This window comes from Oreochromis aureus, linkage group 16, assembly GCF_013358895.1.
Source record: "Oreochromis aureus strain Israel breed Guangdong linkage group 16, ZZ_aureus, whole genome shotgun sequence".
Classification (NCBI taxonomy): Eukaryota; Metazoa; Chordata; class Actinopteri; order Cichliformes; family Cichlidae; genus Oreochromis; species Oreochromis aureus.
In genome coordinates, this window is record NC_052957.1 from 10,143,933 (window position 1) to 10,171,371 (window position 27,439).

A 27,439-nucleotide genomic window follows, 5' to 3' on the forward strand; every position below is an offset into this window, starting at 1 on the left:
ATATTCATATAAATATATTTGTTTTTGGAGATTATAGATACTATATCTAAGTGAGTTAAGTGTTTGCTAATTAAAATTAAACAAAATAAAAAACAAGCCAAAAGTCTATTTGATGTGCAGTGGTGTGAAAACATGTTTGCCCCCATCCCGATTTCATTTTTTTTTCGTATGTTTGTCACACTTGAATGTTTCAGATCATCAAACAAATTTAAATATTAGACAAAGATAAGACATGTAAACACAAAATGCAATTTCTAAATTAAGATATTTTTTTTTTATTAAGGGCCAATTTATGTAATTCAGCTGACCTGGAGGGTTTTTGAGCATGAACTCCCTTTTTAAGGTTGTCCCACAGCATCTCAATCGGATTCAGGTCTGGACTCTGACGAGGCCACTCCAAAGTCTCCATTTTGTTTTAATGAAACCATTCAGAGATGGACTTGCTGGTGTGCTTTGGATCACTGTCCTGGTGCAGAACCCAAGTGTGTTTCAGCTTGAGGTCACGAACAAACATCTGGACATTCTCCTTCAGGATCTTTTGGTAGACAGCAGAATTTATGGTTCCATTTACCAGAGCAAGTCTTTTCTTTCCTGAGGCAGCAAGCATGTAGGTTTGGATTTCTATCCCATTAATAATAAACACCTTCATTTAGAAACTGCATTTTGTGTTTACTTGTGTCATCTTGGTCTAATATTTAAATGTGTTTGATGATCCGAAACATTTAAGTATGACAAACATACAAAAAAATAGGAAATTAGAAAGGGGGCAAACACATTTTCACTTACTTTTTCAAATGACTGGATATATAATTCTATATAAAAAAAGAAACTGACATTACAAAGAAAAATACTGAATCAGAGTACATAAAAGTAAAAAAAGTCCATATATCAAATTATTTGCATAGACTCCACCTTTTATTTACGACTGGACCAGCATTCATCTTCACACAGATGACTTTGCGGATCTGAACCCCGACAGCACAGGTAACGGTCCCATTCTGGAGGCTGGTTCCATTGAGAGCCATAGAGGTATCCTCAATACATGGACCCCATGCTGAGGCTTCCCAGTGAAATACCACACAAGGATGGTCATTGCAGACTCTCCATTGCTCCAGAGCTGGACCTGCTGGACAAGCTTTTCCATCTGTATATCAACACATAAGAGCAGAAAACTGTGAAATACACACAATGTACAACATGGCATTCAGAAAAAGCTGCATGTGTGCCTTGTTCTCTACTTATAAACAAGATAAAACTAAATCACTCCAACACAGTTTCATTATTATGCAGAGTACATGTGATTTGACAAAAACAAATCTAATGGATTCTCTTAAAGCACAAGATGTATTTGATCAATGGAAGTAAAAAAAAAAGTGCCAATATTATCACTCTACCACGAGCTGCTTATTGACATACTGTAGCAAATATTTGTTTTTTGGGTTAGCTGAGCAAGCACTTTTCAAGTTTCAACTTCTAGAAGTCTGATTTACAAACTCTGTCACAGCAAGGCCAATGTGAAAGCCTTCCTTTGGTGATTCATTGACTGCCAAAGCACAACAATGTTTATGCTCTGTGTCCTGGTTAGTGTTCTTCATTTACAGTTTATGTAACATACCTGAGTTCTATGTATGTATCATTGCTTTCTGGCTAAAGGGTTGTTTACAGTGGTGTTCACAGTGGTAATTTACTTTTGTTTTGGGCCTACAGTAGTCAGGGTAGGGACTCTCTGGTCGAAATGGAGGTAAAAAATGGACAGCTCAGTTGATGAAGTATAATAGATGTGATATCTGGAGAGGGAACAGTAGTGTGCTGTGACTTATAGAAAAGTAAGGATGAGCTGAACCACAACCAAATATTGAATATCCTTACACCTTCCAGTTCAATTTGTATTTCTGAGGGCTTCTACAGTATTCTGTCAAACACTGTTACAAAAATGTATCCTTATGAACACAAATGCAGCATTAATACCCACGTACACATACCCACACACACATCAGCTCTGTCAGCAAGCTGATAGCCAGTAACATTGTAATAAGCAACATAGTTTGGAACCTGGCTTAAGCTGTGAGATTCTTTCATCAGCTGTTGTTGCAGATATGCGTTTAGTTACAGGGATTTATGGCTGCTAGCTGGCTGCCAAGGCTCTGCTGACTGACTTGAAAACACAACACAAAGTAAGAAGAAAAGGAGTCTCTGATAATGAATGGTCAACTCAAACTTCAAATGTTTGTGAGATGAAAAACGACTAAATGAGACTCACACACACACACACACAAAAAACCCAGATAAAGATTTGAGCTCAATCAGTCTTTACTCTTCTTATTTGCTGAGTCTAGTTTTGTGTTAGCCGTCGCATTCCTCAGTTTGAATCCCTCTAACAATAGCAATATATCCCGAAGACACTGAGCTCCCTGCGAATGAAAATGTTACTGGATTTTTTCTTTTATATCTGTATTTACAAGCTACTTCTTGAAATCTCCAAAGATCAGTGTTTTCACGCTTTCTGTCATTCAGTCAGTGTAGTACTGAACCTCATAGATACCAAAAGGTATACATGATTTTCATGAACTACAGTAATAATACAATATAATACATCTTCTTGTTACTTCTGCCCTTTTTTCTGTAGTATTATCTATTTCCAATGAGATGACATGTTAAAGACAGTTATAATCTAAACTGTTTCTACCTATTTGCCATATATTAATATCAACTTTAAAACCTAGCTTCATTAAAAGTAAAACCAAGTTAAAAATAACTCCAGTAAACAAAGCAAAGAAGTTCTTTATTAGTATCAGATGAGAAAGAGCCAAAGAGATCAAAGGGAATTTTGGATTACCTTTTCCTGGGATAGCTAAAACAGTGCGAGTGCGGCTCTGTCTACCCTCTGCAGTCTTACTAGCACAGCTGTGTGAGCAGGTGGACCAGGAGGACCAGGGGCCAACCACACAGTCTGCAGAACAGGGCACCTCGCAGGCTTCTTCTGCGAGTGGAGGGCCTTCCACACAGTAGGCATCGGGCACATCTTCTCCTGAAAAAGGCAAGATGAGATAACTGAAATCAGCCTAAAGGCTCAAATAATCCAGTTGACACTCGCTACACTTAGTGTATCTCATCCTGATCTAACAGCTATCAGATAGGGAAATAACCTTGTGCAAACTGAACCAAAACACACTGTCGCTAGAATGAAATCCCAGCTGAAGTATACATCAAATAACAAATGTATATTGGAAGCAGAAAGTGGTATAACCCAAGGCCCTATGACTCTGGGTTGATCAGATTAAAACCTTAAAGCCTGGTCTTGCTCACATTAAATGCAGAGGTAAATGAACCCACAACATACTGCGATCCTAATCAGCCCCCTCCAGAGGATACCAGATCTTTCATCACGCTGAGTGAAAGTGTAAATGCAATTCACATGAAGTGCAACATAGGAATACAACACATAATGTGCTATTTGGTCGGCTACTTTATATTCTGTGCTCGTCTCAGTTTTACCATTTTTGTTAGGCCTGAATTATCTCTGAAGAACACACAGTTGCAACGAGACGTGCACTTGTGACACTGGACAAGATAATAAGTGGATCCTGCTGGATCGAGCTGACACAAGTGACACATGTTGATGCCATTACATGCACTCTATGACAAATTCAAGTCATGTCTACATCAGCTCAGAATGTGAACACATGGTAATGCACGTATAGAGGAGGATTATGTGTTTATCGCAATTTGTAGCACTTAGCACAAAAAAGAATTTCAGGGATTGATTTTGAAGAATGAAAACAGTCTATTGATAAAGTTTGCCAAGAGCATGTTACAGATGGTAAAAGCAGTTTTCCTCTTGGATAAAATATGTATACCAAACATAAGCGGGCATCCCTCCTAAGTGTTCTGTCAAACACAAATTTCATTTCATCAAAAGAAATTGTAAGGTCACTCCATTGGTATTCTGAGCTAGTTTTAAAAGCTATCCTTCAGCCTTCATCTTCATGTTATGAAATATGTATCGCAGCTGCTAGTTAACTCTTCTTTTACGAATGAAACAGCCACAGGAAACAAAGAGCCATTTCTTTTTGCTTTGTTATATCTGTGCTCCATTTTTCTTTTACAGTTTATCTAGGTTGCTTTAATACTTCTTGAACCATCATTAAGGTGTGCAGTACAGTAAGTGCAATTTTATTAAGCCACAAAATGAATTACCTGCAAAAGTAAATATTCAACTCTCTGAAACTGTCATTGGCTTGAGTCATTCTTTGCAAACAAGATGGTTAAAATACTGGTCACTAGACTGGCATGGTGTCAGTATAATGGTGTACTCTGCCTATGTAAACTCTTGCAAGGTTTGGCAGACAAAATGCAAAAGGCTCCACTTTTTTTGACCCATATACAATGCCTCGGTTCAAGATATCTATTATAACTGCATGCAGGAGACTGTTTAGCAAACACCTATAGGATTCTTTTATAGAGAGAAAGGACTGTTGATTGCATTGTTATTCACCACTCACTGTTGCATGTGCAGTCTTACCTGTATTGCAATGTCATGGTTATGGGAATGGTATCAAAGACACATTCACAAAAAAAGTAAGCAAACAAACAAAGAAAAAGAAACATAAAAGGTGGGTTGGGAATTAAAGTGAAAAAGATGTGACCTTACATATGTCTATCAGTTCTCACTCGTTTTCAATAAGGTCAAAGATTAAAAAATAAAAACAAGAAAATCTGCTTGATCCATCCTGACAAGTGGCTCAAACATCGTGTGCATGACAATATCAATGACAGATAGACAGTATGACATGCAGACGCGACCAGATAACACGGAGACTGAACAAGTAGTTTTGAGAATGTCATTTATCAATTGAAAATTGCACAAAAGCCACTGAAAAGAACTTTTACTGCATCTTTTAAAGTGTCCTTAAGCACCTTGAAAAGTACCTGTAGATTAAACATAATACAACAATAGCTTTCTTGTTAAACACTATACACATAAGCTATTACTATATAGATAGCCAGACATATGGTTGTATTTATTTTTGGAGCTTACAAAGAGTTTGCCATAGATTTCTCCAAGGTCTCTGTCCTAGAGAGACAGATCAATTTCAGAAACAGGAATGTCATCCTGTTGTCAAAACAATGCCAGCAGCAGCTGAAGCATTGTTTTCTGATATACACTCACAGAGAGAAGAATCATTAACTTGGTTGAACCCTGCCACTAGATCACGGAATATAGTTTAACAATAACAACCCCAGGGTAGATCTGTCATCAATTTGTCTCTTTTTTTTCATCTGAATCAAGCAAACAACCTTGATTCAGAGGAGGGCAGTAAACCTAGAGAATGCAAACTTAGATGTTGCCTCATAAGAAAAATGTAAAAGACCCACCCTCGGGGAGTTTGGAAACTTTGTGGCCATAAAGTCAAAGCATAAGAGATCTCCAACCATCAAAGCAGCTGATGTGCATACAGCAGGAGTTAAAAAAATCAGCTGAATGTAACGATGACCCAAAGGCTACAGTGTTGGATACATTATGACTTTCATTAGCACAGATCAAAGTGGGCAGAAGATGCAAATTTTTTTCCAACTGATGGTAATGTAAAAAAAAGAAAAAGAAAAAAAAATGTGCATAAACATTTGCAGAACGAGACGTATATTTATAATACCTGACAAGTGGAAGGATGGTGGATGGTTATTACTGTAATATTCACTAAAATTATATTTTCAACTAAAATTAAAATTTTAAGTAACAAGAATATAGGTTTCACGATGGTATATATATTTAAACAACTCAGAGAAGCTTTGGAGTCTGCAGCACAAATTACAATGATCTTTAACGCTATTGTTTTGAACTGACAGTAAGCTGTGTGGGAATTCATTGTCACTGTTTTGGTTCGCAGTGACTCCTACCCAGGTAATTATTTCAGGTAGGCATGCTAAATGCAAAGACAGCATAAAATAGAGCAGGGCATGCACTATAGATTTCAGTGAATCAACCTCAGTGACCCACATTTAGAGCAATACACACTAGAAATGCAATGGGCAATGAGATACAGAAGTACTTAAAAAAAAAGCTTTAAATGGAAAATGCAAAGCAAAAAGTTTTAGCTTAAAGTAAAGTAAGTAAATATATATTTTTTTGCTCTTTTGCCTTTGCTACTTTTAGAGAAAGGGCAGAAGAACAACAGTTTCTTTTTCCACCCACTATTACCTTTATGGGCAGTGACACAATTTACATACAATTTACACTGCTTTTTATTTATATAGTACAAGTAGAGAAAGATCATATCTGCCTATTTTATGTATGGACAAAGTCTTATATAGTTTGGAAGTTGAATTTCTGTTAAACAGTATAGACAAGAGTATGAATCTATCAGTAGATAGCAGACAGCATGATTAAAACCAGACAAGTCTGTGCGATCAAGGTGTTTAGAATACCAAGAGGTCCAGCATTCACTTAAGTCTACTAATTTGTACAGGGGCAAAACTTTGCAGAAAGGCCACTGACAAGGGCACTTTGACACATTTACAATCCCAACTTTAGGTTTTAAATCAAACTAATGCAACAAAAAGAATATAAAAGCATGACACTGGCTCCAGGCTTATTAAAAAATGATTAAAACAGATGCATTATTGCTAAAGGTGGAATTACTTACTGTGTTTTTATAAACAATGGAAAATCAGTAATTCAACAATCTTTCTGCTTGAAAATCAAAAGGGTTTAATGCATATATTAGCAAACAAAGTAACAAAAGACTCACAAAACCTTGCCTGAAAACACTGCCTAAAGAGAAATAACATGATAACATGAATCCAAAGTCACAACTTATGTATTTGTATCTATGTGTGAGTGTGTATGTATGAGACTACTTGTGTGTGTGGGGGTGCTCTGCAAATAGATGGTTGCCCTAGGGGTCCTTTTGCATTATTAATACAGGAATCTGTAGTTGGGGCTCTTACTCAGATATAATATCACTGGCTCCTGCATGCAATTTCCACATGATTTCTATTCTGCTCACCCACCCACCAATTAATTTCTTCATTGTTATTATTCTAGTAGATACTGAAAAAAAGTCCTCGCCTTTGCTTAAAAGTTAATAATCATATCCAATCTGTGGAGGAAGCTTTTAAAGTAGAGCTGGGGGGAGGTAAAAGAAACAAGGTGCATTGGATAAAATGGCTATGAGCGTTCAACAAACTACCCTGGGTCACTAATTATTTTCTGTGCTTTACCTGCCCGTTAAACGTGTAGCTTCAGCATTTCAGCAAAAGTTAGTCACTTTCAGCACTTCTCCTAAACATGGGTCCTACATTTATTGTTACCTGAACATTGCTGACCACTTGAGCAAGCAGAGTCAGAATGATGCTGACCACTCTGCTCAGTTATTAGGTCAGAAATGTCAGATCATCTGTAGGTTTAAGTATGCGCAGCAAAGATCTGCTGTATGTGGGTCATGTCAACTGCCAGTCACAGGTGCACTGCATTACACCATGGTCTATGGTTACATCGACAAATTGGACAGACTACTCTGGTCACCTTGCAATTAGTGGGAGCTGTCAGAACAAGTTTACTGTGCCAAAAAGCTAGAGGGTGAAACTATCACATGTCTTTGCTGAAGTAGTTTGCAGTACATAACACATAAATACAGTAGTAACTGTAGCCAAAGATGAAATAGTAAGTGTAGAACACAATAAATGAACACACTCACATGTAGATTTGGCACTATTTAAAAGAAAAAATGAAGAATTAGACAAACACAATGGGAGTAAGCTAATTATATGTGCAAACAAACATAGCATTTTAGCAGCTGGTCCCACAAATAAGTACAGTTAGCCTCAGACTCTCATTTTTTTAGCTTTATTTAAAAACAGTGATCCTTGCTTACACAGAATCATTTTATATGCATGGGTTATTAGCAAAATCTCGTGAAGACCAAAGTCAAACTCTTGAGTATTTTTAGAAGTCAAAGTATCCCTAACCTACACTTCTAATCTAGCGTCACTGATTGGATTCCCCTGGTTCCAATTAGCTTTTGTTAATATAATTAACCTAGGAGTTTGCATAATTTTTCAGCCTATACTGGGAATATCTGTCTGTCTGCCTACCTGCCAGAGAAATATTTAGGCATACAGTTAGCATGTGGTGTATAATTTACCACCAAAACATACTGATTGTGAAAATTACATGGCTACTTCAAATAGCATAGAACACCTATACAGCCTATACAACACTTTCTGTGGGGGTTTTTTCAGTTCTGTTTCTTATCTGCTGAACCTCAAGTGAATTGGGAAATACCAGATATCGGATAAAACAAATTAATAAAACATATCTAGATACATGATCTTAGTATGTGATGCACAAGAATGATTCATCAGTAAACAACAGTTCTATGTTTTTCACCTCACGGTTATCCCTCTGGGCATCTGTCTGGTTGAGTCCCAAAAATGTCCTTGACCACCCTTGTATCACTTAATTCCACTTCAGTCATACCAAAATGGTTTCTACTGCCCTAAAATTATTACTATTATAGAATATATTCCATGGCAAAGACACCATTTAGGTGATATAGGATTTTTTTTTCTGATTGCTTGAGCAAGCGTAGATAATCATTTTAATCTCCATCAGATTAACTTTGCCAGAAAAGTGCAGTTTGTTTGCTCTCTATAGGCTTAGACTTTCCTCAGACAATTTCATGCATCCTCAGACTTGGAATGCAGATTTGCTTTATGCTGGGAAACGGGAACAAAAAGCTCACTCAATCAGGGAGAATTTTTCTTTTTTTCTTTTTACAAATCTCAGGGGTATCTGGCACATCACTGAATTTCATAATATTCAATTTATTATTTAGCTGAACAGAAATAAACCCAGCCACCCTATTCACAAGATTCATCCTCTTCTCCAAAGTGAAACTCGGGTCAAATGTAAGAAAGATTTCATTTGAAACTTTTTAATTGCTCCATGTAATGTTACTTGAGTTGACAGCAGTTTATTTGTAGATTTTTTTAAAACACGGCAAACACAATCTGATGACAAAAAATTGAAGACAGCGCACTGTTGGTGGAGGATAGCTCATTGTATTTTGCAGTGCTTTTTTGTTTAGTTTCATACTCATATTCATTTATTATTGAAGAGAAGAGAGGCATTTTGAATATTCACTTTGCAGATATTGTCACCCAAAGGACTGAATGATAAACTCAGTGTAATGAGTGTATTTGTTTTGATTTGCGATTTGTATACTGTATATGGTAAAATGTTATACAACACTGATTTGTCCAAAGTATGAATATTTTTGTAAACTGGTTTTATAATTGTGGTAATTTTCTTAATTTAAGTGATAATTTTGGAATATACATAGATGGTTCGGTTTTCAGATCAGGTGGTGATTTTAAATGTTATTTGGGTTTTTGATGATGTCATTGACGATTCGAGTGGACTCGTTAACTGATTGATTGCATGCACATGTGACATCTAATAGCCAGGAATCTCTAATTGTCTGAATCATACTCAATGTATACATATGTGCAAATGTGCATGAACAAGGTTTCTTTGTAGCTCACACAGACCAAAACGCTGTAAATGAATAAAAAATAATGTAAAGCAGGACAGTGTTCGGAGGTTATATTATATATTTTTCCTGTCATTGATTGAGATGTGCAGAGATTGCAAAAAAGTTGATGGTTATAAACATAGCAAGAAAGTGGTTTGAGAGGTTTAGTGGTATATATTGTCCTGATGACGTATGTATCAATTATATGAAAGAAAAGCTTCTACTTAAAATGGGGACACTGAAACTAGACCATAGTAATGGGCACTGACTGACTGACTTGTGAATTCCCTCCAATCTTCCAATTAAAAAGATATGGTGAGTCAAGATAAGATGGAGTAGACACGGTCTGTTGTTTTTTCCTCTGTCTTGTTCTCTTTTTTTTTTAAACCAGAAAGCTTTCACTTGTTATCCATAAATAACTCTTAAATCCAGCTCCAACATCAGAGATGAAAGAAGAGTTTCTTAAAACTCCACCACCTTTGTAGACAAAGACAGCTATTTCAGCTAATGTATTTATGATTTAGTGATTACAAGATAAGCTGCTACTATTAAAAAAAGTGTATGTGCATCTACAGATATCACAGCTGGTTACTGTTTCTGACAGCATATCAGATTATAGCAAACAATCCTTTAATCTCTGCTGATATGTTACTCCTGCCTCTCCATCTTCACTGCCTATCTCAGCCTGTCAGAACAAAAATGATTGAAACCCAGGCAGCGGTGAATACGTATGCAGGTATTCTCCACAGTCGGTCTAAACCTTCCTACTTCCTCAACTCCAGATCCCCATTGCTCTCTCCACAGGACTGCAGAAGAACTGGAAAATTCTACTGCAAAGTTTCTTTATAACGCACCACAGGAACCCAGAGATGCCGCAGGTAATGTCATTAACAACCCACCTCCACTGCTGGATTTCATGTGCTTTGATTGGTGTGCTTTGATTGAAAATATATGTAAATATACCGCTTGATCTATAACCATTAAAAATTGAATGAGTTTTATTTATGTTCTTTGTGTTTTCTCTTTCATTGTTTTACCATTTAGTCTAAGAGACAATCAGTGCAAGAAGAGTTGGAAAAGACCTTTAACTGCTTATATATACAGTTGCAATCAGAAATTTACACCATAAAAGTCGTGATAATTATAAGATTTTAATATTTTTTTAATGGTTTCTTCAATGGTTTTTAAAAAAAAAAACAAGAATTGGGTGCACAAGTTTTATTTTATTTTGGCTATTCTATAATCAGCACAGTGTCAAACGTATGCATATACACAGCTGACATTTGTAATAAGTAGTGCTACACTGTTGTTTATCTTGACGAGGCCAAGGCCTATTAATTTCTCATTAGCTGGCGTGATTGACTACAACTGGTAGTTTCTCCGCCTGAAAACACTGCCTACAGAGTGCCAGCATAAAAAGGATTTGTTTGATAGCACTCATTGGACTGACCAATACTTAGAACAATTGGAAAGTCCAGAAACTTGATGAGAAACTCTAGAGAACTATAGATTTAATTTAGGAAGGTCTCTTGGAGCCGTTTCTAAACAATTGTAGACTCCAACATCATCAGTTCAAACAACTGTACAGCAGCCTCACTGTCCACAGTGAAGTGAGTTTTACATTGCCATGAACTGGGAGGGTACCAGCCAAGAAAGAAGACCCTGCTAAAAAGACGACACATGTGTGTAGTCCAAAACTACCATGACATGACGAGTGTGTGTAAACTTCTGATCACAGCTGTGTAAACTTTATTTTTTGTTTCATATAATTAATTTGTTGGCGATAACAGTGGAGGCTTCGACTAGAGCAGTGGTGTCCAAACCCAGGCCTCAGGGTCCGGTGTCCTGCAGGTTTTAGATGTGTCCTTGATGCAACACAGCTAATTTAAATGGCTAAATCACCTCCTCAACATGTCTTGAAGTTCTCCAGAGGCCTGGTAATGAACTAATCATTTGATTCAGGTGTGTTGACCCAGGGTGATATCTAAAACCTGCAGGACACCAGCCCTCGAGGCCTGGAGTTGGCCAAGGCTGATTTAAGTGAACCTGTGGTATGGTCTGCCCTCTTGTCACATACACTGTGAAAGAAATAAGAGTCAAATGAGAACAAAACCTGAAGCAGAAGGCCTGATTAAAGCCAATAACCACTATTATGATTTCTAATATTCTTGAATAGTTTTTTTGTTTGTTTTTTTATGTTTACCTAGATCAGTGGTATCCAAACCCAGCCATCGAGGGCCTGCAGGTTGTAGATGTGTCCTTGATCCAGCTGATTCAAATGGCTAAATTACCTCCTCAACATGTCTTGAAGTTCTCCAGAAGCCTGGTAATGAACTAATCATTTGATTCAGGTGTGCTGACCCACAGATCTAAAACCTGCAGGACAAGGGCCCTCGAGGCCTGGAGTTGGCCAAGCGTTGACTAGAGGAAGCTTTGAATAAACTCTGACATTATTAACTAATAAATACAGTTAGTCGACAGTCTTTGAGACTATAGGAATCTTTATTTAGCACTTCATTTTTCAAGGAGAGAAGCTGCCTTTATGCCTTTTCTTTCCAGCAGACAAAATGTCCATCATTATTACTTGTGTAATAGTTTAGACGCAGAGCTTGAATGTGATGAATCTGAATGTGCAGACAGACTGGCAATTAGCAGTTACTTTCTTCAAGGTCTGCTAAATTTTACCAGGACAGAAACGAAGAACATTTTCTCTCTGGAGACAAACCAGGATGTGATTGTGGAAAGTGGGGAGATGCTTGCACAAAATAAATAATGAAATAAAAATAATCAAAGCAACAAAACTTGTTTCATCTATAATCATCTGTTTTACATCACTCATTCAAGTAATAAAAACAATGTACCAACATTAATTGGTGTCAATATTATGTGGTCTCACAAACACATGACAGCAGATTTGAATAATGTAAATATAGATTCCTTTCAGTGTCACATACTTCTTTCTATCAAAAGTATTTTTCATTATATTGTACTTTTTCATTCATGTCTATGCATTAAAAATCCTTTATACTTGATTCCTCTAACACTTATTTTCTATTATGCATTTGTTTTATTCTAATATGAAAAGCAAATTTAGTTAGTATCAGGACCACCTTTTGGATTTAACTGCAAGAAACAAAGTGTAATATTCTTATGATATTAACTGGTTTTCTTCCATGCAGTTGCAACTGTGAGAGTTTTTTAAGCAAAGGGCCTCACTTAAGAACTCAGCAGTGACAGGGCTGTCACTATGTGTGAAAATAACTCAAAATGCTAGAATCTTAAGTCCGATAAGCCAATTAAGGAAGCAACAGCCACCAACTTTTTATAATTTCCACAGAAATCCACCACAGATAATTTCATGAGCCTTTTTCCTAAAACCTGGCAAAGCTCCCACTCCTAGCTGTCCTGTCAAAACTCATTAGACTCTCCTGTTGGCTAATTTATCTGGACCTTCCACTGCCTTCCTGATAAACACACACATGATCCATTTTGACAGAATAATAAAACACAGGCAAAAAAGGGTGCAATTAGATTTATAATCTATGGAGATGATCAATTAATGCTTGGTAGGAAGCTACGATTCTGACTTTTAATCAGGCCAATGTTTTCTGAGCCCACAAACGATGGTGGTCCCTAATGAATAATGCATGCTCCGTTAATGCTGATGTCCCCATCATCCAACATGAGGATATGGCTGATCACAATGGATCACATTATACTTGATAGTTTCTGCATAACTGATAAGATTGCATGTCAAGACCATAGCACTAATGGCTTTACCATGAATTTTGATGAATTTGTAGTGCATTGATAGCTATATAAAAATAATATTACATTTATATACGTGGATTTATAGTTTATAGTTAAAGCTAAAAAAATAAATTAATCCATACTATAACTAAATAGCAATCAATAACAAAAACCATAAAAGGACTTACTACTGTGTTCGTAGTGTTGCTTTCTAACCTGAATTTGGTGACGCCCCTTTCTCCTGTGGAGTGAGTGCACAGCTGGTTTCACTCAGCCATTAACCACCCTGCGCTATAAAAGCTGAGGAAGAGCTACTCTCTCAGTGTGGGCCAGCTAGTGTGGCGTGAGCTTCAGTGGTATGTGGCGCTGTACTTTGGTAGTGTTGAGTTACTAGTAAGTAGTCAGTGCCTTCAGTTAACAGAAGTGCTTTTTTCTTTAGACTATTTGCCTTTTCTTTACTGCCTAACAAATGATTTGGTAATGCTTGACTGATAAAGCAGCATTGTCTTCTCATCTAAAAATCATTTCAAAGCTGAACCTTTTCATAAAATATAGATTAATTTTATTTCAGTTTCCTTTTTTGACTTTCACCTGGACATTTTATTGCTACTCCCCACATCCCCCATCCCTCTTCAGACATGTAATAATTTGGGGGCTCATCCAGGATGTGACTGAGAGTTCAAACAGCTTTGAACTTCTGTTACATTTTTCTAGCCACTGCTTTCGTGAGTATTGCTGGCTGGATCCTTGTTTAACTTTTGAGCTGTCTTTCTCTAGATAGAACAGGTAAATGCCTAGCTGAGCTGTCATTGCTCTCCCTTTAGGCACTCCTTTGTTATTTTGCCTCTTTTCAGAATTATCTTGGACAAGAATGAAGTCTCTGCTGAGGATTCAGCAATTCAAGACTCCAGTCACTAATGTCCTTGCCTTTAAAATGCCTCGGGCATGGGATGCTCGAGAAGATAGTTGAGTTAAAACAAAATGTAAAGACAGTAGAAGGTGATTATTCAAAATGTAAATTATTCATTTTAGTAAGGTCACTTAGACATGTCCTTAATAATAAGATAAAAAGATACATTTCATATAGCTGATCATATTATACAATATTCTCTTCTGACAGTTTTCTACTTGGAAGAAGGCCAAACTGAATTAAATGACTGATTTTCAGTCACAATGAAATGCATTTAAAATGTGACAGGAACAGTTTATCTTTGAAGAATATGTGAAACATTACCTTTAGCGTTTACACAGGTCACATTCTGGATCGCAGTTCCAGGACCGCAGGAGTTTTTGGTGGGAATACATCTTCCCCCTTGTTGGACCTGCCACAGGTAGCAGGCAGGATCGTCACAGGGAATGAACTCCGTCAGATGAGGGCATGTCCCCAGAGTGCCACTCGACTCCCACAGCACTTCTCTCCTCCTCTGTCTGAAACCTGATGGAAACAGGTGGTGAGAAAGCACAGAAGAAGTTATCAGAAAAGCACAGATAATATATTGATTGTAGTATTCATAGACTTAAAGTATAAATATATGTCTATATATGTATATTGCTATTCTTCTTATCTGATGTTTCTTGCTGATGGAGAACTGATCCATCTGTTTTACCATGCAGAACATAATCTGTTATGGTCTATCATCAGATGCGCAAAAAATAGTAGAAAGGATTTGAATCTGAACTAACCACAAGAACAAGCAAATTGTTCAATCATGGCAACAGAATACCAGAAACCCCATTGTTTTGCAAGGTAAAATAAGCATTTTTGTCAAACAGTCTGGTAGATTTGAAGAGAGTACTAGTATTACTATTATGACTTTCATTCCCCACTGGAAAGGACTGTCTTACAGCAGAGTAAAGGGGGCAAATATCACAAAGATGATGTACTCTAAAACAAATATTGATTTCTTTCTTTGTTTTAATTTTAGGTGGGCATTCTTTTCAGTGGTCAAACTATGTTTTGCTGCTGACCCCATTCACAGCAGTACACTGCTTTGTTTTTGTGCTGTTACTCTTGTTTGCTGCAACAAACTTGGTTGGGGGGCTGCAGACATTCATTTACAGCAGATAATATACCAACAATAGATACCACACAAAATTCCTGGAAAGAACAAAAATATATATACATAATTGTCTTAAGAAAATAATACAAATTAAATGTAAATAATCAAGAAGATGGAGAAAATGTGCCAGTTTTACTGTTGATTCTAGACTAGCAAATCTTATTGCCCTATCGCCATCTCAGGATTATTTTTAATCTTAGAATGTCATTAAGCACATTTAAATTTGGAATTAAAAATCTGAGTTTCTGCAAGTGAAAATTTCATGTTTGAGTGTTTTACATCGCTAGATCAATTCTCTGTTTCACTCTGACCTGGTAAACAGCAATCACAAAGTATGATCGAATTTGCTTGCTATAATTTTTGAGCCTGCCTTTTTTAGCTGCAAATCCAATCTGAGTCTGTAGATAGTTGTGATCTCTTTTTGCTTTTTTTCTCTGAATATAGAGGGATATTGTCTTTTAAGCACCTTTGTAATCTACTCTTTATTGCTCTTGCTTCATTAAATTGAAGTCTTCTTTCTGACCTGTACTGACTCCACAGTGGTGCTAAAGCCAAATGGAGCAAGACACTGTGATGTCGCATGATGACATAATGTTTCCAAGCTAGTATTAGACTACTTACTGATTGGTTAGATTATTAGACTGCCTAGTTGTTAGGATCTCTAGGTTTGCAGAGCTTTTAGTAGTAAAATCCTGACTAAGGAGTTTTGTGGTTAATATAAAGTTGTAGGAAATGACTGTCAGAGCCCAGAAAAAATTCAAATACACACAAAGATTGTAAAATGTTCTTCATGCCATTGAAAAGGATAACACTTTCCAAACCAACAAGGCTTTCATTCGATGACCTCAGAGAGCTGGATGATGGAATATCATGGTACCCCTTATCACAAGTAAATCGAAGCACAACAGAAGGTTAAAGCTGTATCCCTGCCATGATATCAGCATTTGAACTCAAGTACCTTCTATATTTTCAACATAAATAAAACTTTAGATGGAGTAATAAATATTGTTCAACATGTAGTACCTCACACCCTTAAAGACAACACAATGTAACAACACCCTCTCACCTAACTTCAAACCCAACAGCACTGAGGCTGTCCAACTAACAACTAAACCTTTCAAAACCCAGAATAACACCATGCTGTGGCAAGGTTTGCAATTTAACCACATAGACTTGTGACCATATGTTGAACCTTTGGATCAAGAGAGACTGAATAAAGCAAAGAAGAAACAGCTTTTCTCAAAGGAAAATATTTAATGTTATTTTAAAGGCCGAATCACACCTCACTTCAGAACAAAGAAGTCCAAAGTAAAATACATGATGATCTTTGGTATTTCTCTTGCTTGGCCCTACCTGTCTCTGTGCCACAGATATAGACACGCTGACATTCTGCTTCTGCCCCTCTTCTCATTTACTCTAACACAGAGACCTTTTCATAAAGAAACACTTACACTCCCAGAAGATATTTCTTCATTGATTTCCCTTTTTTGTTTGATTTAATACAATCCTTCAATATATTAAAAGTGATGTTTTATTTTAATATCTGAACTTCAATGTACAGCACATACTATGTTAAGATCATTTAGCACAAGCTCGATGAAAAACATCTATAACATTTGGTGCCATAACAATCCAGTCCAAACAATTGACTCCTGGTTTATAATTTCCATCCATCCATTCTCTTCCGCTTATCCTTATCAGGGTCGCTGGGAAAGCTGTCTTAGAGTGAGAGGCAGGTTACACCCTGGAGAGGTCACCAGTCTGTCGCAGGGCTTACACATAGAGACAGACAACTATTTGGACTCACATTCACACCTATGGGCAATTTAGAGTTACCAATTAACCTAACCCTACTAACTGCATGTCTTTGGACTGTGGGAGGAAGCTGGAGTACCCAGAAAGAACCCACGCAAACAACTGGTCAGATGCTTTTTTGAATTATAATCCAAAAACTAAGTTGTCCTGACAAAATCAAAACGTAAAAGAAAGAACAATAGATAGATTAGATAGACAGATAGTCCAATAGCTACCTAGCTACATAGGAGCCATCCTTTGTACATTTACAAGTAATTTTTATGCAATTCACACAACTCACAGCCCCTAAAGTTTCTTTTAGTTAGTTAGTAATTCTCTTATATATATTTTAACTGCTTCATGATTCTAATTAATACTTTTCCCTGTAATAATATTTCTTCTATAATTTTCCCTATAATCAAGCAACATCTTCTAGGTATTATTATTACTGGTATTGTCAGTGGTGCTTAATAATTCGAATCCATACCATATTCACCACATTGAGCTAATTACCCTTTAAAAGGCAGTGAGTGACAAGATTAGTGCCTGAGCCTAAATCTGCAGTTTAAAGAAACACAGTAAGGAAAATGTCACCAGTGTGTCAGGCTAATATACCTGTGTGTTGTGCTCGCTCAGCTTATCTATTTTTTTTTTCAAAGTGACAAACAACGGGAGAAAAAGGCATAGCACACAGCAATACACCATTTAGACTTAAATTGTTGATGTCACAGTTTCATGGTCAAAAATGTCACATTTACGGAACTATACTGCAAGACAGGGCTAGGAAACTTTGTGTAACTGTAATGATTTTTATTTTAGCAACATCGGGAAAGATGTAGCATTTTTTGGTTGCCATCCTTCCCCTGTTTTTCAGTAAGGAACATAAACAAATAGATGATATGAAATCAAAAACAGTCCTGATCACTGTCCATCAGAAAACAAATGTATATCGATTGAAATAACATCTAAGCAAGAGCTAGGTGCAATATTGATACAACAGCATGGAAAAGGCAGTGACTAGAGATACATTAAAGAGGGTGCAGCTTGATTCATGTGACATGAACAACACTGCTCTAAAGATGGTTTACACACTAATTAGCAAATTGCAGCATGATCAACATTTTGACACAATCATTATTATTCAGCCAGTTACCCAATCACCCATCAAATTACATTATTGTTCCCTATTAGGGTTGTTTTTCCTGGTTCTAAAATGTTGATTATGTCAGAGATGGATTATTCTTAAAATATACATTTCTTTGTGATAAGATCTTTACCTATCGAACACATTGTGATCCACATTTATAATCCATGGTTTCTATTGACTACCGAGCTCTTCCAGTTCCCTGATGATGCATTTGTGGATAATAAGTTGAAGGATAAAAATAATATTTTTTAGCTGCGGCACTTTCTCCAGTAAATGTACACGACACTTGAGCAGGGGCAGCTTTTCTTTTTGAGCAATACTCAATTTACACATGGCTGAAAGGTCTCACATTCTTTCCCTCCACAGGTGGACCTGTCAAACCCCTGGATGCCCACTCTGCAAATTACATCCCCCGACCATCTATTGGTGTGAGGCACCAGTTCAGCGGCCAGATCCGAGCGATGCTGCCCAAGTGTGCTCTCGAAGAGCAAAGAGACTGTGGATCGATTGCAGTATTGCCCGGAGCACTTACTGTTACTCACATCTAAACCACAAAAAACAATTTGGCTGGGCATGCCCCCATGGATATTAATAATTGAAAGGTTTCTTGGTCATACCAGGTTTATTTCAAGGAAACAAGGGCCAACCGGTGATTTTTAGCACATAGTTGTTCAGAAATACACCTCCCCACAGCTCTGTGATTTCTTGCAGAGACATTACCAGAACTCTGTCCAATAATCTCCCATGCTCAATTCATTTTTCCATAAGGCTGCAAAATGTGACAGACCACGATAACGTGGAAAATGTGAAAAGCACATAAAGTGCTTTTAGATCATTTAAATTTGTTAATTTTCTGGAAAGCAAAGCAGGGGAAGCACCAGCTTGGCTCCTCCACCTGAAATTTGGGATCTCACAAGCCTTTCAGTTTGGATCACAGTTTATTCTAATATTGTGAAACACAAAGGCAGAGTGTGCTACCAATTCTTTGCAGCTCAGAGGGTACAGTCAAAGACTCCAATAATAACAATACTCTACTACTCAATAAGTGTTTATTGCATCATTGCCAACATTGCTTCAGCAAGTGGTTGTGTATTGGTTCGTACGCTTTCTGCTGTGCACTCGTAGTCTTTATGAATACCATCAAAAGACAGTGTGCCACAAGAGAGCCCTGTGCAAAACAGCAGATGCTGTGTTTTCCACTCCTTGAAATATATTAATGACACTGTCTGTGAGAGGAGCCGGCTCATCCCGTTGAGATCCAGTGTTGGAGAGTGTGGGCACTGACCTGAACAATGCACACTTCACTCACTCCCTGGGGCGCTTTCATGCGCATTTACTCACGGCAGGGACGAGGTCATGCTGCCCTTTTAGCAAAGCACTAACACACTAACAGCCCCGACACTACTGGCACACTGACTGAAACACGCACACTGCGCACACACACACGCACGACACACAACCTTTCCAAAGCAGTCAGATATGACACACTTTCACCTGTGCAAAAAGACAAGAACATCGGCAGCAAGAGTGTGTTGAATACTTTAGTACACCTGCTCTCTCGCACACAGACGCACTGTCACACACACTTCACACGAGCAAACACACACGCAGACAGGAAGCATCTTATCTGCTGATACTCCTTTCAGCCTCCTGGGGACTGAGAGCTGAAATCTAGGTGCTTCTGTCTCTCGTCTGCCGTGGTTTAAGCATGTGGCACCTTCTTCCAAAGCCCATTTCTTCCCAGACAACTGCTTATCAACAAACAATTTAAGATCCAAACATATACTGCTCTCTATACTGCTCTGACAACATTGGTCTTTTTCACTGACACTTTCTCACTTAACCTCTGTCAGGAACAATACTTCTTTCTCTTCAGGATTGCTGAAGCACTGCGCAAGCAGTCTTGAGACAATCAAAGCACAAGGCATGTCACACTGCTAAAATAAAAGCATGTGCATATGTATGTAACAGCTTTCAGGTTAATTAGAAGTCATGTCTTAACCCTATTCTACATGTGGAACATCCCTGTAATAGAGTTAACACTGTTTATTTTCTTTTATTTAATAGTTATGATTTAAACTTCCACATCAAAGTTAGTTGATTCATTTTAAATATAATAGACTTAAATATATGTAATATCTTTTCTACTGTTTGGGGACCATCCTTTTTTTATCGACCCATATTATCGGTCAGAGGGATTCTGAGAAAACAGTGCTTTTCCTTTGAAGGCAGCTGGAAGAATAAAGCACCTTGAAACAATGTTTCTACATTTTAAAAGGATTCTCTAATGCACTTTGTCTGTTATTGTGGTTGTTACATTATGTTTCAGGGGCTGTTGTGATCACTAGGGCTAGGAGTGGTCTGCGGTTTTGGCTGAAGACAAGTCATTGTCAAACCTTCTCATTGTTGAAATATAATTGCTGAGTGCATTACTAAATTATATTTTGAAATACTGCACTGCTATTATTGCAAACATAAAAAATTTCGGTGATGCATCACAAGAAATACAATTCCTGCTCTCTGTGCTTTGAAGCACATATGTGCCATCAGAGATAAATGTTACCTTGTTCTGCTTTTACCTTTCTTTTTATGTCGGTCATGAGTGATTAGAGTGTTTTTCTGGGTGGAAGATGCATTTTGAGACATTGTGTTAAAATGTGTCTCCCATCTACTTGAGTCACATAGTCATATTTTTGGCAAGCAAGCATAGCCTGTACCTCTTAGACTTTGAAGTAAAATTGCTTAATTGCAGCAATCATAAACATTAGACAGCAATCTTTTTTTATAATTGAGTACCATTATTTTTTTTAAAGCAAGCTTTGTGTCATGGTCATGAGCCCTGCCGCCTCCATGTGCTTAACTCGACAGCGTATTTGGTCAAACGTAGATTCTGTTGTGATTGGCCCTGTGACAATTCCAGTCACACTGCTTTCCACCTGCGTTTGCCGCCGGGTCGTAAGACGTTCAATCAAGCTCACCCATTAGTGGATCCCCCTTGTTGATGTCATATTTAAACCCAGCACGGATGTTGATGTCTCCATGTTCTGTACCTTTTGTTTGAGACCCTTACTTAGCCTGTGAACACTACGAGCAGACACTTAGAGGACATATATTGCAGATACAGCCTGTAAGGTTGAACACAGGTACCAGGTAGAGTTAACTCTGTGTTTGAAGTACCCGTTACTGCCTACGGCTGGGGCCGGTTTAGACGCATATCCACACACGCTCCACTAACAGTGCACATGCCTTACTTGTTTTTCAGTTTAGTCACATTTGCTGCGAGGATGTTGCTGCTCTGTAGTTTGTTTTGGACAAAGAGTTAGTTACATTTGATTTCTATTTTCTTTTGTAGTAAGTTCGTCGGTAAACGATGTTAGCCTACGCTTGGTTTTGTTCCTTTCTTTGATTTGGCATCACTCACAGGCTCAGGCAGTTTGTCTCATTTCTGCAATTTATTTCATCTTCTTGTTCTCATTTTTTCTTTTTTGTTTGACAATAAATATCTTCACAGAAACCAAGAATATCTGTTTGTATGTTGCCTAACTCCATCCAGTTTGAGCTGCGATATAATGCTTGTGACAGGTACACACATGTATACATAGAAAATGCAATGATCCAAATATTTCAAATGCCAAAGCTTGTTCATTTTTATATGAATTTCTTTCAGCATACCTTTCTTCCCATGTGGTTCTTCACAGCTGTCATATAGGCAGGCACCCCAGGGTGACCACTCGGTGAGCAAGCAGTAATGCTGGCAGGGAATGGAGCAGTGCTGGACAGCCAAAGGAGGCTCTTCACCATCACACAGCCCAGCATTTACAGGCCTGGACACTGAACAAACAAAAGAAGCACAGGTAAGGATAAACCGACCACAAGTCAAAACACATACAGGCAGTTGTAGAGTGTGTGTGTGTGTGTGTGTGTGTGTGTGTGTGTGTGTGTGTGTGTGTGTGTGTGTGTGTGTGTGTGTGTGTGTGTGTGTGTGTGTGTGTGTGTGTGTTCATGCATGCAAGTAATATGTTTAGGAATGAAATCCAAATAGACATACTGTACGTGCTAGTTGATATGAAAGTGATTGAATGAGCATATCTGTTATCAGAGCATGGATGTAAGTTAGTTTTGTTTGGCAAGCCATGTATTACTTAAAGTAAAGACTACAACTTCAACTTTCTCACTACAACTGGTGAGAAATAGGTTACGAGTAGAGAAAAATGCTCATTTCTAACTTAAGAGGTAAAGTGGAAGGCCAAAAAAACCCTTCCACAACCCAGCTGTTACAGAAAAGTCTGTAACAGCTGGGTTGGTCTACTGCATAAATGTACTTTGCAATAAAGATTGTAGAGTTTTAGAGGGATCAATTGTAGAGGCAGGAACCAGTAACCTTGCATACCAGGAAAATATATGGTGAAGGGTGTGAAAGGGTCTACCCAAAACATGGTAATTTTGTAACTCTAATAGAATTATTTTAGTAAAATTAGAATTATGGTAAGTCTAAAACAAAATAAAAATGTGAATATAAAACAATATGAAACTGTCTGAAAGTAATATATGAAAAACTAATTGGCCCCATAACAAGGAAAAAAGTCTAAAAACAAACAGCAGAAAAGTTATTGTTACACACAGAATCAAACCTCAGTCTAATGAGAGTAGTTCCCGTGACAAACCAACTAAACTGTCAAAACGAAAAACAAAATAAAACAGACTAAAAAAAAAAAAAACTTGTGAAAGGCAGAATTTTAATGCCTTTTTTTTCTAAAAACTGATGTTTTGTGTTGTGGAACAATATAGCTTTAAAACATTTTGCTACGAGACTCAGCTGAGAGGGCAACGACCAGCTAAGGGAATAAACAGCAGCTCAACAGGGAGATATTAAGTCAAGACACGGTACGACCAATTCACTGCTAAGCACGGCTGACATTATTTGAAGATCACAGTCGGCTCAGCCACCTGTAATGGGCTCTGACATTAGTCTCTCTCACAGAGTAAGAGGCTATTTTTTGCCTGTCCACAACATGGGGATTTATTCAATCTAATATTCCATTTTGATGCACCTCAGCACATTACTGAGAGGCAAATTTCCATTTAAATGAGAGCCCATAGAGATATTCACTAAATGTCCACTGTGCATTTTGTCTTTTTACCAAAAGTAATTTACATGGTATTTGATCTCCTTTGTAAAATGAGATGCTTGCCTAAACACGTTGATAAAGTGCAGTATAGATCTTTCTGCTTTGCTCCCTAAATTGTGTTTTCATGTTTGCCAATTGTGTTACAGTTGTAGGCATCTAATAAAACCTGATTGAGCTCTTTATATTCTCCACATGCCTTGCAGCCACATCTGTTTATCATGTAAAACTGTGCGAGTCACATCAAGGTAAACACTGAACTTTAAGTATTGATGTTGTCTCTCACATCCAGTGGTTCAAAGAATTGCTTTCATTCGTACTCTATACTTAGCACATTCACAACTATACTTCTGATCTTCAAGCATTTCTCTGAACACTTTCTTCCATCAGCAACACCTCCATCACACAGCTCAGGACTTGGGTCAGAACTATACGAATATATGGATGGAGGCAAAGTTAACTTGTTATTATTTAATAAACTGATGTGTTTTAAAGGGAGGCAAAGATGCGATTTGCAAAAAGAGAATCTTACAGTTGGCAGCCATTAAAAACTACCCACTGTGTTTAATTAAAAAGATAAATGAAATATTTAGTATGCGTGTTAGTCTATTCTTAAAGTGATTTATAAGCCTAACTTTAATTTTGTTAATTAGAAAGTATCGCCTTTTTGTTCATAAATATTCAGTAACGGTCGATGTCTTCCTGCTGCCATAACTTGCCATATTGTGTGTGCCACATGTTCTGAACAGACTTAGGAGGGTTAGACTTATCTTTCTGAAGTGTTGATAGAGATTTTTGTTCCTTTGCTTATCTTTTTTTTGCATCAAGTTAAACACGGGCAATATGCCAAATGTAGAACAATGAACACACAGAGGCAATTCCCTTCCCCGTTGTTGTGAGCTGCAAATAAACATGTTCTGCAATAATAAAGGAATCCCAGCCAGCTAAGCTGATTAAGTTCAGGGGAGAACCCCCAGGGCCATTACATTGGAGACCAAATTTAAATCGGTTTAACCAACAAATAAATAATCATCAATGTTGTCTAGCATTATTTGGCAGTATATCTCTTTGCAAAATTACTACAACACGTAAAGACATTTCTTTTTGAAGGACGTGTGACAAAACAACAAAAATGTCTTTAAACAGACAAAATTGTTGCCCCAACTGCCTGAACCAAAATAAAGACTATGACTAGATTATCCGTTAATATTTTTGGGGTCATATTTTAAAACTATACCTTATATTATTTTTAGTCTCTACCTTCAACTGAACTTCAATATAGCTCCGGCAATAAACAAGATACATTAAATGCACAAACTATATATAAAAAAGTAGTTCTTATTATTTGACTAACAGCAGTTACTTCCTTATTTTCTTCAAGTCTGTACCTTGACTAACCTCAGATATTTATGCAGTCTGTCTACATTTTATTACAGGGCTTTAATAGCTATACATTTCCTGATATCGCAGCCACGGTTCACAGTGGGAGGGATGATAAGTTCTACTCAACGTTTGAATTAAAGTAATATTTCACATTTACTTCAGCTTGTATGCCATATTTGAAAAAACTGAAAACACACTTTCCTCCAGTCTCTCACACTTTCAGGTCTCAAGTTGTTTTACCTGTTTTCTGAAAAACAAACTACATTTCTCTTAAAGAAAAAGTTTGCTTGGTAATAGCTGGTATGTATGCATTCTACCTCCTGATCACATTATACAGATTATTATACAGAGAAAGAATATTTCATTCCACTGCTATGTTGATAACACGCAGACTATCTTATATTAGAATTTGATGGTTACATATTTTTTTAATTAAATTCAAATAAAAGAGGAATTCTTATCACTGGTTCAGACAATCTACATCCAAGCATGAAGTCCTCCCTCAGTCCTTTATCTGTTCATGTGCCTTAGTGTCATTCATGGTTTTACTTCCTCTTGGTTAGATTATTGTAACGGTCTTTTAAACTCATATCAATCAGAAAGCATAAAAAAAAATTCAGACTGTGCAAAATGTAGCAACCAAACTTGTTACAACAACCAAGAGAAAATTATATAACACCAATCTTAAAGACTCTACACTGGCTGCCCATCACTTTCAGGATTGATTTTAAGATTTTACTTATCACTTTTAAAGGTCTTCACGGCCTGCCCTCAGAATACATGCTGGAATTGCTGTTCCTGTACCAACCGGTGCGCAGCCTCAGATCCTCAGGCAAGAACCTGTTAACTGTTCTCACCTCAGTGAGTGTTAGCTGTGAGGCCTCGCCTGTTTAGGGGTGATGTGCCTGAGAAAATCTGGCTTGCCTCATCAGTCTCTTCTCTCACCGCTAAAGGTTCCTTTTTATTGTAAGGCTTTGGTGTTAATTTCAGTATAAATATAATATTTTTGACCTTGTTTATTTAACTTAAACTTAACTTAAAAGAACAGATAAAGCTCAATAAAACTGAATCACAATCTTATTCTCATTTTGATGTTGCATCTGAGTCTTGCATGGCCTATTTTAGCTGATACATAAATTGTCTTCATAATTTCTCCTAATTTGTTCTTCATTTCTGTTTTACCCGAGAAACACTTTGTAACACTGGTCGTGGTTTGTCAAAAGCATTTTCAATTTCACTCTTATTCACCTCAATAATTCTTCAAAGAAACTAGGAAAAAGTGACTTGTCCAGTTACAGTTTTCTATAATACACAGCATCATCTCTGTAATATACACTGCAATGTACTGTACAGTGTAAAATAAGGATTGTTGTGGAAAAAGAGCTCAGTTCATTCAGCATTGTTAGAGATGTTTTTTTTAAATTTAGCTGGACATAGCCTGACTAAAAGTAGGTTTTTAGTCTTGTAAATTTCCACAGTACAGTGGGTCATGACCAAAGACACACTAATGTGCTTACTGAAGAGGAATATTTCCCCTAGTCTTATACAGTGCCTTGTGAGTAAGGAATATCAGTCAAAAAAGCATTTTTTTTCATTTGAACAGTCTCTTTTAATTCAATTTTTTTTTTTAAAAAAAAGCAGAAATTCAAAAACCTTTTTACTGAACAAAAGCAACATTTGTGAGATGCGGGGAACTTGCTGAATGTTAATTTCATTAGCATCTTTACTAGCTTTGCTGGTTTAAGTGCCATTTTATATTTGCTGTCTCTTAGTTTGATAATGAATCGTCATTATTATCTGACCAAAGAGACCCAATACAAAAAACTGCACTTTCACACTTTCAGAGGTACAATTAACAATTTCTCTGTGAAGGTTCTCAGTCATCCAGGTCGTAGTAGTCTAAAGAGCTTGGAAAGAAAAGTGTGCTTGAAGATGTTCCATCTCTCATCTGAGAAGCTTCTTCAGTTCTAAGGTCAAATGGTGGAGAGTTCCAGATTTAAGTCCTAGGGGAGTGTCCCCCAAGGGGGTCACAGGGGTCCTGTTGATCCTCTACCTAATCACATGAGCCAAGGTGTGAAAATGGGTGTAGGTCATAATCAGCCAAGGTTTCGGGTGAACCCGCTGTGAAACCTAGCCCCACCCCATGATGTAATTTCCTAAGGTCAACAGACTTAGGGTGTGAGTGGCGTTAAGGCGTCTGGGGAGGGATCTCAAAACTGGATTATAGATGGCACACAGTTGGTGTCGTAAACCACCGCCTCTGTTCAAAGATGGTCGTTCACAGTGGACATAGATGGCTTCTTTCACTCCTCTTTCAAACCATCTATCTTCTCTGTCCAAAATGTGAACATTGGCGTCCTCGAAAGAGTGACCTTTGTCCTTTAGATGCAGATGGACAGCCGGGTCTTGTCCCATCGAGGTGGCTCTTCTATGTCGTGTCATGCGTTTATGAAGTGGCTTTTTGGTCTCTCCAATGTAGAGGACTTAGCATTCCTCGGTACACTGTACAGCATACACTACGTTGCTAAGTTTGTGTTTAGGAGTTTTGTCTTTGGGATGAACCAGTTTTGTCTGAGTGTGTGGCTGGGTCTGAAGTACACTGGGATGTCATGCTTGGAGAAGACTCTCCTGAGTTTTTCTGAT

At 37.4% G+C, this 27,439-nt stretch overlaps 1 protein-coding gene across 1 annotated transcript in view; it reads right to left on the reverse strand.

The window, feature by feature from the left end:
• thsd7ba (thrombospondin, type I, domain containing 7Ba) overlaps nucleotides 1-27,439 on the reverse strand; it is a 160,985-nt gene that overhangs the window by 71,644 nt on the left and 61,902 nt on the right. The window contains exons 7-10 of the mRNA XM_039600333.1: nucleotides 21,960-22,118; nucleotides 14,521-14,802; nucleotides 2,837-3,028; nucleotides 913-1,144 (exon numbers count right to left, since the gene is read on the reverse strand). Of these exons, the coding sequence (XP_039456267.1) occupies nucleotides 913-1,144; nucleotides 2,837-3,028; nucleotides 14,521-14,802; nucleotides 21,960-22,118 (865 nt within the window). The remainder of the gene's footprint in view (nucleotides 1-912; nucleotides 1,145-2,836; nucleotides 3,029-14,520; nucleotides 14,803-21,959; nucleotides 22,119-27,439) is intronic.